At 43.3% G+C, this 12817-nt stretch overlaps 1 protein-coding gene across 1 annotated transcript in view; it reads left to right on the plus strand.

Annotated features, from left to right (window-relative positions):
- The first annotated feature begins 3619 nt into the window (after nt 1-3619).
- PPM1F (protein phosphatase, Mg2+/Mn2+ dependent 1F) overlaps nt 3620-12817 on the plus strand; it is a 39564-nt gene continuing 30366 nt past the window's right edge. The window contains exon 1 of the mRNA XM_053369290.1: nt 3620-3963. Coding sequence (XP_053225265.1) covers nt 3785-3963 — 179 coding nt within the window. The 5' untranslated portion in view covers nt 3620-3784. The remainder of the gene's footprint in view (nt 3964-12817) is intronic.

A 12817-nucleotide genomic window follows, 5' to 3' on the forward strand; every position in this document is an offset into this window, starting at 1 on the left:
ACTCACCAAGATCAACGCCAGTCGTATATCAGAGGGGAGAGACTTCCATGCTGGTGCAGCCAACGAGAAGGCGTAATGTGCTTCAGATAGATCTAACACTACTAGGAGGAGCTTCCCCATAGATCTTAACACTTGGGTAGGTCTGTATGGGAGAAGGCGCTCCTTCGCTTACGTTCGTAAAAGGCCTTTCATTCCCCACTTAGTGCAGTCTTGCACCCAGGCTTTCTAAAAAATTCCCATAGAAGTTCATAGGCTTCGCTTCAGCAGCCTGAGAAACATTTTCTCTTTTTTCATATAATTGCTTTTCTTTTCATTTTCTATTACAGTAAGCCCACGTGACTAAAGCCAAAACCGTGTAACGTCAAAACACATTGGGTGCAAAGGTGGACAGGATTGCCATAGTTATTTTCCTGGAACTCCCCCTTTCCACCCCCTTTTTAATTTTTATTTTTTTGCCTCAACACATAAAGCTAAATGCGCACAAGTGAAATGCACATAAATTGTGGGCTTACTACCTACAAAAACCAGTAGCAACAGGAAAGAGAAGAGATTTTCCCAGAGGTTAAAATCTGTAATATGACCTATATCTCTTGCTCAGTGTGTCATTGAGGTTTTAACAAGCTCATTTTTTTGTTGTTTCCCACTCTAATAACAAACTGTACATTTTGGACAAAGGTTTCTCTTTATTTTGTAAAAGTTCGTTTTCGAATTGGAAGCTTTGTCCAGAAAACCATTATTTCTATCTTAATTTAAACATTTCATGTAACTGATGGTATTGTAACCAGTCCGTAACAAGGCTCCTTACATTTTCCATTACTTTAAATTTGGGTTCCCCCCACTGTAAAGTACAGCAGCAGTATAGACAGTAGATTGCCTACTGTCTATCCATATTAACTCTCTTTATTAGGTGCTCTGTAGAGCAGAGAAAATGTAACCTGTGACTCTGGACTCCCCACACCCATCGATTCCAGAAGCTGAGGACAATAGGAGTCAGGAGTCTGTTCCATTTGGAATTTTTAAATTTGTTTTATTATTGTAATAGTTTTGGCTGTTTTTTACGGCGGTGTATTCTGCTGCTGTAACCCACTCTGGGATTATACGGTGAGGCGCTGATAGAAATCTTCTGAACAAACAAAACGTTTCTGCTGTAAAAGGCGAGGAGACAGATTTACCAAGAAGCCACCAGAGGGAGAATTGGTAGTGTTCTTTCTTGTTTTCCTTCAGCTATGCCAGTTGTGTCATGCACTAATTAAATAACCTTGGATATGTAGCAATTGAGAGTGGGTTTAGAGCGTATACTGCATTTTCTAAGTCATTATGCCTGTAAGGGCAGGTTTCCTGTTTACCATCACTATGTCTCTGGCTGGCAACAGCCTGGGGTGATGGAATGCCTGCCACACTGTTGTTATTGTTCATGTGAATTAGTTGGCCGGCTGATAGGGCCAATCCGGATGCCATTACTAATCCAGATTGCGGCAGCTAGACTGGTGACTGGGAGTGGCTGCCGAGACCCCATAACTCTGGTCTTGAAAGACCTACATTGGCTCCCAGTATGTTTCCGAGCACAATTCAAAGTGTTGGTGCTGACCTATAAAGCCCTAAATGGCCTCGGCCCAGTATATCTGAAGGAGCGTCTCCACCCCCAGCGTTCTGCCCGGACACAGGTCCAGCACCGAGGCCCTTCTGGCGGTTCCCTCACTGCGAGAAGCCAAGTTACAGGGAACCAGACAGAGGGCCTTCTCGGTAGTGGCGTCCACCCTGTGGAATGCCCTCCCATCAGATGTCAAGGAAATAAACAACTATCTGACTTTTAGAAGGCAGCTGAAGGCAGCCCTGTTTAGGGAAGCTTTTAATGTTTGATGCATTACTGTGTTTTAATATTTGGTTGGAAGCCACCCAGAGTGGCTGGGGAAGCCTGGCCAGATGGGCTGGGTATAAATAATAAATTATTATCATTATTATCATTATTACTGTGCTTACATGCTCTCCAGGAGGAGCTGTGAGCATGCCAGGTATTGCACCTACTTGTTCATTTTAGTGGGCAGATGTCTCTGTGCATGCATTGTGTATATTTGCTTGTGTGTGTGTGCGTGCACATGCATATGTGCACCAAAGCAACAGAAATATCAGTATTGTTTCTGTTTTAGTCACTGCCCCTACACTGTTGATTGTTATTTACCACCTGCCCTTCTAAAAAAGGCTACTGCATGCAATAAAGTCGGCGCTCCTATACCTACTTACCTGGGAGTAAGCACCCTTAAATTCGGTGGGACTCCTTCACAAACCAATGGCACTGGAAATCTGTTTTATGTTTTCAGATAAACATGGGGTGGGGTGGGCAGAAGGGACAGATTTTCCAGCCACAACAGGGAACTAAAAGTGCCTAGACCTTCACTGTACTCTCTTCAGCGCCTGCTAAAAACATTCCTGTGTAGGCAAGTCTGCTCAGCGGCTTAGAAAGCTGAGGCAATTCTAATCTGTTTTGGCATTTTAACTTTTGCATGCTGTGATTTTTTTCTTGATTTTACCGTTTTGTCTCCTGTAAACCGCTTTGAGGTGTGTGTGTTTTTTTAACCAAAGAAAATCAAGCGGTGTGCAAATTTCATGATGGTGATAATGATGATGATTACCCACACATCTGGCTGGGTGGCTTGCAGCACATATAAAAACATAGTAAAACGTCAAACAAACAAAAAACCTTCCCGATACAGGGCTGCCTTTCAGATATCTTCTAAAAGTTGTGTCGTTATTTCCTTGACATCTGATGGGAGGGCACCCCACAACAACAACAACAACAATAAATGTTATTATGTATGCCCCACCCATCTGGCAGGGTTTCCCCAGCCACTCTGGCGGCTTACAGCATATATAAAAACATAGTAAAACGTCAAACATTAAAAAACTTCCTGATACAGGGCTGCCTTCAGATGTCTTCTAAAAGTTGTGTAGTTCTTAATTTCCTTGACATCTGATGGGAGGGTGCCCAACAACAACAACTAATAATAATGATAATAATTTTATTATGTATAATAATAAACGTTGTGTAGTTCTTTATTTCCTTGACATCTGATGGGAGGGTGCCCAACAACAACAACAACAACTAATAATAATAATAATAATAATAATAATAATAATAATAATTTTATTATGTATAATAATAAACGTTGTGTAGTTCTTTATTTCCTTGACATCTGATGGGAGGGTGCCCAACAACAACTAATAATAATAATAATAATAATAATAATTTTATTATGTATAATAATAAACGTTGTGTAGTTCTTTATTTCCTTGACATCTGATGGGAGGGTGCCCAACAACAACTAATAATAATAATAATAATAATAATAATTTTATTATGTATAATAATAAACGTTGTGTAGTTCTTTATTTCTTTGACATCTGATGGGAGGGTGCCCAACAACAGCAAATTATTATTATTATTATTATTATTACTACTACTACTACTACCTTATTAAGTATAATAATAAACGTTGTGTGGTTCTTTATTTCCTTGACATCTGACAGGAGGGCGTTCCATAATGATGATGATGATGATATCGGCCGCCGCTGCCCTTTCCCCGCCGCCGCCCGGCCCTGACAGGAGCCGTTTCCAGGCGGGGCCGGCGCCGCCCCTCCGCTTCCCTTCGGGGGTCAGAAGGCAGGGGAGGCGGGGAGAGGAGGAGGCGGAGGCCGGGCCGCGCGGCGGAGTCCGCCTCCCTCCAGTCAGGCAGCTCGCGGGAAGCGCTCGGGTGCTTGCTCGCTCGCTCGCTCGCGCGTGGAGGCCATGGCGTGGCCGGAGGCGGCGCGGGGCTTCGTGGGGACCCTCCTGAGGGACTTTCCGAGGCCGCTGGGCCCGGACGACGCGCCGCCCTGGAGCCCGGCGCCGGGCCGCCTGGGGTCCCTCAGCCAGGCCGAAGCGCCGGCGGAGCTGGCCGAGTTGGCCCGGACCTTCTTGGGCAGCAGGTAGGGGCCGGAGAGAGAGAGAGAGGCCCCGGGGGGAGCCTGAGGAGGAGCCGCGGGTGGCGGAGCGAGAGGCGGCGCGGCGGAAAGTTGCGCCCGGGGCGAAAACTGGGCACGGAGTTGGGAGAGCGAAGCTAGGGCTGGGTCCTGCAGAGCGGGCAGGGAGCGGGAGGTGCACACGTGTGTGTGTGTGTCTGTGTGTGTGTGTGTGTGGATTGTGGGGTCACTAGTGCAAAGGTGAGGCAGCAGCATGAGTACATATGGATTGTGGGCTCACAAGTGCAAGGGTGAAAGTGTCTCAAATGCATATGGATTGTGGAGTCAGTAGTGCAAGGGTGAAGGTTTCTTGAGTGCACATGGATTGCAGGCTCATTAGTGCAAGGGTGAAAGTGTCTCAAATGCGTATGGATTGTGGGCTCACGAGTGCAAGGGTGAAGGTGTCTTGAGTGCACATGGATTGTGGGCTCACGAGTGCAAGGGTGAAAGTGTCTCAAATGCACATGGATTGTGGGCTCACGAGTGCAAGGGTGAAAGTGTCTCGAGTGCATATGGATTGTGGAGTCAATAGTGCAAGGGTGAAGGTGTCTTGAGTGCACATGGATTGTGGGCTCACAAGTGCAAGGGTGAGGCAGCTTTGTAAATGCATATGGATTGTGGAGTCAATAATGTGAGTGAGGTCGTGTTTTGAAGTGCATACGGGCTCCTTGGGGAGGAAGGGTGGGGTATAAATTCATTTTATAATAATAATACGTAGTACAGTCCCCGTGCCAGTGCATTTTGTGCCCTAGGCAAGGCTAAGTACTTACACACACACACACACACACACACAAACCCGATTGATAACCTCAGTTTTCAAAAACAGATGTCTTGCGGAAGTGATAAAATTCATCAAAATATAACATAAAGGTAAAATAATGTCAGAAATGTATATGATATAATAAAAACTAATGTATATTAAACTTTGCCTCCTGAAGGTCAGTACTGCGCCCCTCTGAAGTCTGCAGCCTAGGCAGCTGCATAGTTTGCCTAATGATAGCAAGATGTAGGAAGAGTGGACTTACTAAAGTAGGACTAGGGTGCATTATTAGTGCATGTGTGAGGTGGCATCGTGAATGCACAGATAGGAAGGGTTGCCTTATTCAGGCAAGTGTATAGACTGTGGAGAGCATCATCAATAGTGCATGTGTGTGGAGGCTGTATCTGAATGTATGGATGGAGTCATAGGGTGTGCTTGTGGGGTTATTAGTGTATGTGGGGGAAGGAGGGGATTATTGGTGATTATATGAAAGAGTAGGTGCAAATGTTTCAAAAAGACTGTTTAAAAAGAATGGGTTGCCTTGGGAATTGCACAGTGCCTGCTAACGGTACAGGCAAGGCCTACAAATGGACTGCAAATCCTATTGTACCGGTAATTGTTTTTATGGAAATAAGCAGTTCTGAGCCTACTACTGCCCCAGTGGGAGCGAGCCTGGGTAACTCACAGGTGCTGCTTTGAGCACAAGGAGGGCAAGACACAGTTTTAACAACTACCACTTCTACATTTAGTGAAGGTTAAGTGAACTAGAGGGGCACAGGTGGCGCTGTGGGTTAAACCACAGAGCCTAGGACTTGCCAATCAGAAGGTCAGCGGTTCGAATCCCCGAGCTCCCGTTGCTCGGTCCCTGCTCTTGCCAACCTAGCAGTTCGAAAGCACCTCAAAGTGCAAGTAGATAAATAGGTACCGCTCCAGCGGGAAGGTAAACGGCGTTTCCGTGTGCTGCTCTGGTTCACCAGAAGCGGCTTAGTCATGCTGGCCACATGACCCGGAAGCTATATGCCGGCTCCCTTGGCCAATAAAGCGAGATGAGCGCCGCAACCCCAGAGTCGGCCACGACTGGACCTAATGTCAGGGGTCCCTTTACCTTTACCTTAAGTGAACTAGGCATGAAGTGAACTAGGCATCCAGTTTTTTCGTTTTTCAACTTAATTAGTGTTGGGTTGAAATAACGACAGACAGGTAGCGAGTGTCATCTGGGAGGCATCTCTCGAGCAAGTCTCGAGGAGCCTCTTTTATTGAATATTACAGCATTGCCACATATGTGCTTATTGCTGATTGGTTAACACAAGTACAAAGCAAAAGGTTGCATATAGGCATTAATCACCGATAGATTAAAGGCTGGGAAAGGGAGCACAGAACTAGACAGGCATGAAGACCTCCTAATTAAATTATAACCAATGATTAATATAGTAAGACTTAAAACAATTAGTAATGATTGATATAGGAAACTTAAAAGAGCATAATAATCACGTTCCGTAGATGTGATCAACTATGCATTAAGAACGGGTCAAAATACAATGTTTTTCCTGAACTCAATGTGAACTGAACATTCTAAGGTGGTGAGTGAATGTCTTAGTATTAGAACGGTTTGTGCAACATTATGTGCAGGAGCGAAGCTTTCCTTCAATTAGAAACAAGGAATGGATACCAGCTGCAAATATAGGACTAGACAAACTTAGCGGTTTTGAAGTTTTTAGCCCATTTTCTAGGAAGTTGGAAAATTATCTGATACAAAGTGAAAATTAGATTACTTCACCTAGGAATTTTTTTTGGGAGGGGGGAGTGAATCAAGAAAACCCACACTGCTGGGTGAATCACAAGCCAAATTCATGAGTGCAGCTTGAAGAGGAATTTGGAGTGGTTTGCCCCACCCAGTAATTTTTGGACTACTGACTTCAAATGTTATTCTGAAAATGGCAAAGCATTGCTTTTCTATTTAACTCTCAAAGGTATGAAATGTAATGTCGCATGTACTAAAATATGTTAAGAGCTTTGTGTGTGTGCAAATACCTTCTGCGGTAACGGTAGGTGGTTTGAAAAGAACCAGGGAAGAATGGGTAGAAAAAGCACCTACCTATATCGCCAGAACTGTGCAAATGTGAAGCAGTGCCCGTTATAAAAGAGCCACAAAGCAAGATTTATTTGGCTTTTGAGAGGTCCGACTGGGCCATTGTGGAGCTGTTGTGGTTTTGGAGCTCTGTTGTTCAGATACACAATCGTTTGCATTTGATTGCCATGCATCATCATCATCATCATCATCATCATCATCATAATTTTATTTATACCCCGCCCTCCCCAGCCAAGGCCGGGCTCAGGGCAGCTAACAAACAATAATAAAAACAAGTTGAATGAATGCAACTTAAAAACAAGATTAAAATACAACATTCAAATATTGAAACATTAAAATATTAAAATGCAGCCTCATCACAGGAGGAGAAAGGAAAAAGAAAAAAAGAAAGAGGGGGAGGGATTCAAATTGGTTCCAAGCCAAAGGCCAGGCGGAACAACTCTGTCTTACAAGCCCTGCGGAAAGAAATCAGATCCTGCAGGGCCCTGGTCTCATGAGGCAGAGCGTTCCACCAGGCCGGAGCCAGTGTTGAAAAGGCCCTGGCTCTGCTTGAAGCTAATCTAACTTCCTTAGGGCCCGGGACCATTAGGGTGTTGCTGTTTATGGACCTTGAGGCTCTCTGTGGGGCATACCGGGAGAGGCGGTCCCGTAGGTACGAGGGTCCTAGGAGGGTGCGGCCATTAGGAATTTGGGGGCAAAGTGCCATCAGTACACTGATGACACACAGCTCTGGTTCTCCATAGCATCTGAGTTAGGTGAGGCTGTGCACAAGCTGGACCATTGTCTGGGCACAGAGATGGAGACTGTGGGTTGGTAGTTCCTGCATCCTGGAAACTTGGCCTCTTCTGGATGGGGTTGCACTCCCTCTGAAAGAACAGGTTCAGTGTTTGGGGTGCTCCTGGGTCCATCTTTGTCACTGAAGCTCAGTTGGCCTGAGTGGCTAGGAGTGCCTTTTACCAGCTACAGGTGGTTTGTCATCTACGGTCGTTCTGGGACAGGAATGGTCTGGCCACAGTGATCCATTCACTGGTAACCTCAAGACTCCATTATTGAAGCGAGTGCACTCTATGTGGGGCTACTTTTCGGTTCCAGCAGTTGCAAAACATTGCAGCTAGACTGTTGATGGGGACAGACTCATAGCTGTCAACGTTTTCCTTTTTTTAAGGGAAATTCCCTTATTCCAAATAGGATTCCTCACAAGAAAAGGGAAAAGTTGACAGCTATGGACAGACTACTGCCAGCACATAACTCCATTACTCAAAAGTATGCACTGGCAGCCCATATGCTACTGAGCCTGGTTCAAGTTTCTTGCATTTATTTACAAGGCCTTTAACAACTGGGCCCAGAGTACCTCAAGGACTGCCTAATCCAGTGGTGTCCAAACTTTTTTCAAAGAGGGCCAGATTTGATGAAGTGAAGGGCCGTGAGGGCTGACTAGAGGGCCAACCACAGTTGTTGCCCTTTTTTTAGGATTGAAGTTTTAGGGGTTTTTTTATTTTACCACAGGAAATAAACTGCCACAGGAACCGGATTAAACCAACCGGTGGGCCAGGTTAGGCCCCCGAAATGGACTTTGGACATGCCTGGCCTAATCTATTATATTCCTGCCCGATCGCTGAGGTCTTTGGGGACGTCATTATTAGTGGCTTCCCACGGCACAGATGCAGAGCTCAGATCCACCAGGAACCAAATTTTATGGAAATCATTTCCAGTTGAGGTTGGACAGGCCACCTCCCTACTGGCACCTACTGAACTTTTTTTTTTATTATTCAAAGCAGGCATTTTAAATGAAGTTTGATTTTATAGTTTCAATCAATATTTATATTTGTACAGTGGTACCTTGGTTTAAGAACAGCTTAGTTTATGAACAACTTGGATTAAGAACGCTGAAAACCCGGAAGTAGGTGTTTTGGTTTGTGAACTTTGCCTTGGAAGCAGAACATGCTGAGTATGTTTAAAAACGGACTTCTGGAATGGATTAAGTTCATAGGCCAAGGTACACTGTATAGTATCTTTGTAAATCAGGCATAGGCAAACTCGGCCCTCCAGATGTTTTGGGACTACAACTCCCATGATCCCTGGCTAACAGGACCAGTGGTCAGGGAATTGTAGTCCCAAAACATCTGGAGGGCCGAATTTGCCTATGCCTGTTGTAAATGAATTGGAGACTAGTGTGGTTAAGGAGTAGATAAATGGTTGTTGTTTAAAACACATCCCAGTTCAGAAAAGACAGAGCAATGTCTCAATGTTGGGAAGAGGTGAGTGGGGGTTCTTAACTGTGAATGGAAGAACAAAATCATACTAAACTGTAGTAGAGCACCCTGCAAATTGATTGCACCTGACCAAATTGTGATAAATAAAAGCTTGATGGCTTATAAATATTGGTCACAATTTGTTTTTAAAAATCCTTGATAGGTTGCACAATGGTTCCTCTCCTGAGTCAGAATTAACCAGTTATCCTGTGTGTGTGTGTGTGTGCACATGTATAATTAAAGAGGCACTACAAAGTTTTGCTATGACTGACATGGCACTGTGGTCTCACATTGTCCTTTCCTGCTACTGCCCTGATTTATAGCATTTATATTTTTTGTATGAAAGTTTTGGGTGAATTTCTGCTGTTGCTTCATCTGTTAATCTGTGTTAAGTACCTAACCACCTTGTTAGTTGTATTGGCTAGCAAAATAAGCTAAAAGACTTCAGATTTTGTGCAATTGCATCTATTGTTATTGTTATTGTTATACCCCACTTTCCCCCCTGATGGAACTGAAGGCAGCTTATAGATAAAAAACAACTGACAAAAACCATAATACAGTGGTACCTCGGGTTAAGTACTTAATTCGTTCCGGAGGTCCGTTCTTAACCTGAAACTGTTCTTAACCTGAAGCACCACTTCAGGCTAATGGGGCCTCCTGCTGCTGCCGCGCTGCCGGAGCACGATTTCTGTTCTCACCCTGAATCAAAGTTCTTAACCCGAGGTACTATTTCTGGGTTAGTGGAGTCTGTAACCTGAAGCATATGTAACCCGAGGTACCACTGTAAAAACAATCATTAAAAGCAATTAAATATTGATAAAATTAAAACGATATACATATATAAAATATATTAAAACCAAAGGATCATTAAATAAGTTTTATGAAATGAGATGAAAGGGATTTAGAGAGGATTGTAAAACAGTCAGTCTTCTCTGAATCCCCCTTTTTTATCATCCCATCACTTACATCTCATTGAATGATGTTGATGCAATTGTTCTAAATCTGAATTTATTAGTAAATGCTTAATAATAAATGAAATGAACACTGTTACCTGGATGTGAGCAAGCTAAGGCCACTGTTCAGACCTGGTAATTCATAATGTTGTCCAGATGCTTGTGTGCAACACTAAAACACCCGTAACCTGGATGTTTTTCCCTGGCAGGGCATCTGGTGTGATCACACCATCTGTTGCCTAACCTGAATTTAATTTGGATGTTGCTTCCTTTTAAATTCTATTTTCATCTTTAAATATTTCCCCTCTCTTTAGTTTGGCAGCATAGAGGATAGTGCATTGTATCCTGATCCTAAACCTGTTTCCCTGCAATGAAATCTTAGCTGATTTCAAGCCAACATATTTCCAAAGATGCTTAGGACTACAGTTTTCCAGTCTTGCAGCAGAATTTGTATGGAGTACAAAAACAGCATATTATATGCTCTACCAGGGAAAATTACTAGATAACCTCTAGCCCTTTTGGCCTTTACATATGCTTCTTGTGCATTAAAAAATTGTCAGTTTGAATTAAAAATTAAACTCTTTCGTGTGTAGTGGTGGTTATTGTTTTACTGTCCTTTTAATTTAAGAGGTGCAAAATGTTCACTCTCATTTCATTTTCTCACGTTAGCAATGGCAGTAAAATGGTACAATTAGCTGTATAAATAGGGCCAAACTAGACAAGATTAGTTTGGATCCTTGGATCTTTTGTAAATCAAATTTATCCAGTCCTTGATTTTGTTATGATGCCGCTATTTCAGCTTGCTCTTCTGTTTTTGGCTGCTTTTATTTGTTTTAGATGATGGTCTTGTTCGTTGTTAAATTCTAGTAAACACTGGTGTAGTTTGGATTCAAAACTATTTATCTAGCTAAAGCAAATTTAAAGTCAACTTAGCCTCTCTCTATTAAGGAATGCTTCCTATTTCATATTCATTATTCTCCCCGGTGATGAATTGTTACTTTGCTTAAAATAACAATTTTACCCAGTTTTAACCATGCAAATAGGTGAACGTGTGCAATTTTCTGAATACTATTATTATTAATAGCTCATTCACGTTATGTCTGAAGAACTGTCCTGAATGCAGACATGGTTCCACCTTGGTTATATTGTTGCAACTAAGCTGTAGCATGACAGTTCGAAAAGTATCTGTACAGTGGTTCTGAATTAGCAACTTTGTGGTTCAGCATCAGCTGGTATGTCTGCTTCAATAAACTCATTTCTCAATGGTAGACAAAATGTTGCTAGACTGTGCATTAAAAATGTGTTTCCCTTGGGACACGGTCCACACTTTATTTAAAGCATTTTTGACCTGCTCTTCAATGCTTCAATGCTTAAAATACCAACAATAAGACAGTCCTTGCCCTCAGGTTTACAGTCTGAAAGACACAGTATAAAAGGAAAAGAGATTAGGGAGGGAAGAGGAAAAGAGCAAACCCACTACTATGGCCTGACAGAATGACTGATCTATATTACTCATCGGTGCTTAGACAGTCTCTGACAAGGGATGCCTCCCACTAGGATTAGGGATTTTTTTTGGCCGTGCTTCTCTTCCCAGTCTCCAGGTCTAAGCTATATGGGGAGGTGAACCTTCAGAAGTTGGAGATGGGAGCAGGGGTTCAACTGTGCTTTGGTAGTGCAACATGAGGTTAGGGATAAGACCCTGCTCTGTTGTGATAGAGTGTGGCTCTGGGAACCACACATTTTCAGTTGGCCATGAAGGCCAGCTAAAATGTCTGGACCTTGTTCAGAAGAAGGTGTGAAAACATCTTGAAATAAATAAATTAAAACCTCTTCGCGCCCCCAAAGTGCAACACATTGTTGTAAAGCTTGGGCTGTGTTTCATCCTTCCTGACACTCTTTATGTTAATGCAAAAAAGAGCCGAACAGTAGCTGCATATTTTGCATTCCTGCCCTGGAGCTAGTGTTTGTTAGAGAGCCTCTGTGAGGCTCAAAATTACTTATATCCCCAAGATTCCAAAACTGCCAAGACTTTCCCAACTTTTTTTTAATTCCTTTTCGACCACAAGAATTCTCAGGGAGGGAGTCTCCAACTCTTCCACCCAACAGAACCTGGCTATCTGAGACTTTGTACTCTTTCTGTGGGTTTGAATTGGAGTAAAAATGCTCCTGAGAGCTCCTGGGTTTGAAAGAACAACTGTTAATGACTTGACCAGATTTGTTTTGGCATTTTACAAGTATACTTGAACTGTTGCACTGGGATGTTCTGCAAAAGGGGACTCACCCATAGAGCTTTCATTGAGAATCTTGGCCAAGAGATTAATCTCATCACACACACACCCCCAAAAAACCCCACCATCCTTATATTGCCCCCAAACCAACAGACTAACAGACAACTAACCAATTTATGGTAATCTCCTAACCTGTTAGCAACTCCTGCTAACAGGTTAGGAGATTATTTTGGTCTGTAACTCCTTTACCATTAGCCATGCAGGTTTGGGCTGATGGGAGTTGTAGTCCAACAAAACTGGGAAGACCACAACCAAGTTACCCATTCCTGGCTTAGATAGATACTGACTGAGATATTCTAGCTAGCAATGCTGTGTACACGTCCCTAATAATTCATTGAACTTGGCAGAGCTTACTTCTGAGTAAGCATACACACAATGGTGAAACCCGTTTACTCATTCCAGGTGCCTGTAGGCTTGGCAGGCTTACTAGGTGGCGAAAGAGAGAAGCAGACTGAACACACTCATAAATTATTTGCAAG

This window comes from Podarcis raffonei, chromosome 16 (genome assembly GCF_027172205.1).
Source record: "Podarcis raffonei isolate rPodRaf1 chromosome 16, rPodRaf1.pri, whole genome shotgun sequence".
Taxonomy (NCBI): Eukaryota; Metazoa; Chordata; class Lepidosauria; order Squamata; family Lacertidae; genus Podarcis; species Podarcis raffonei.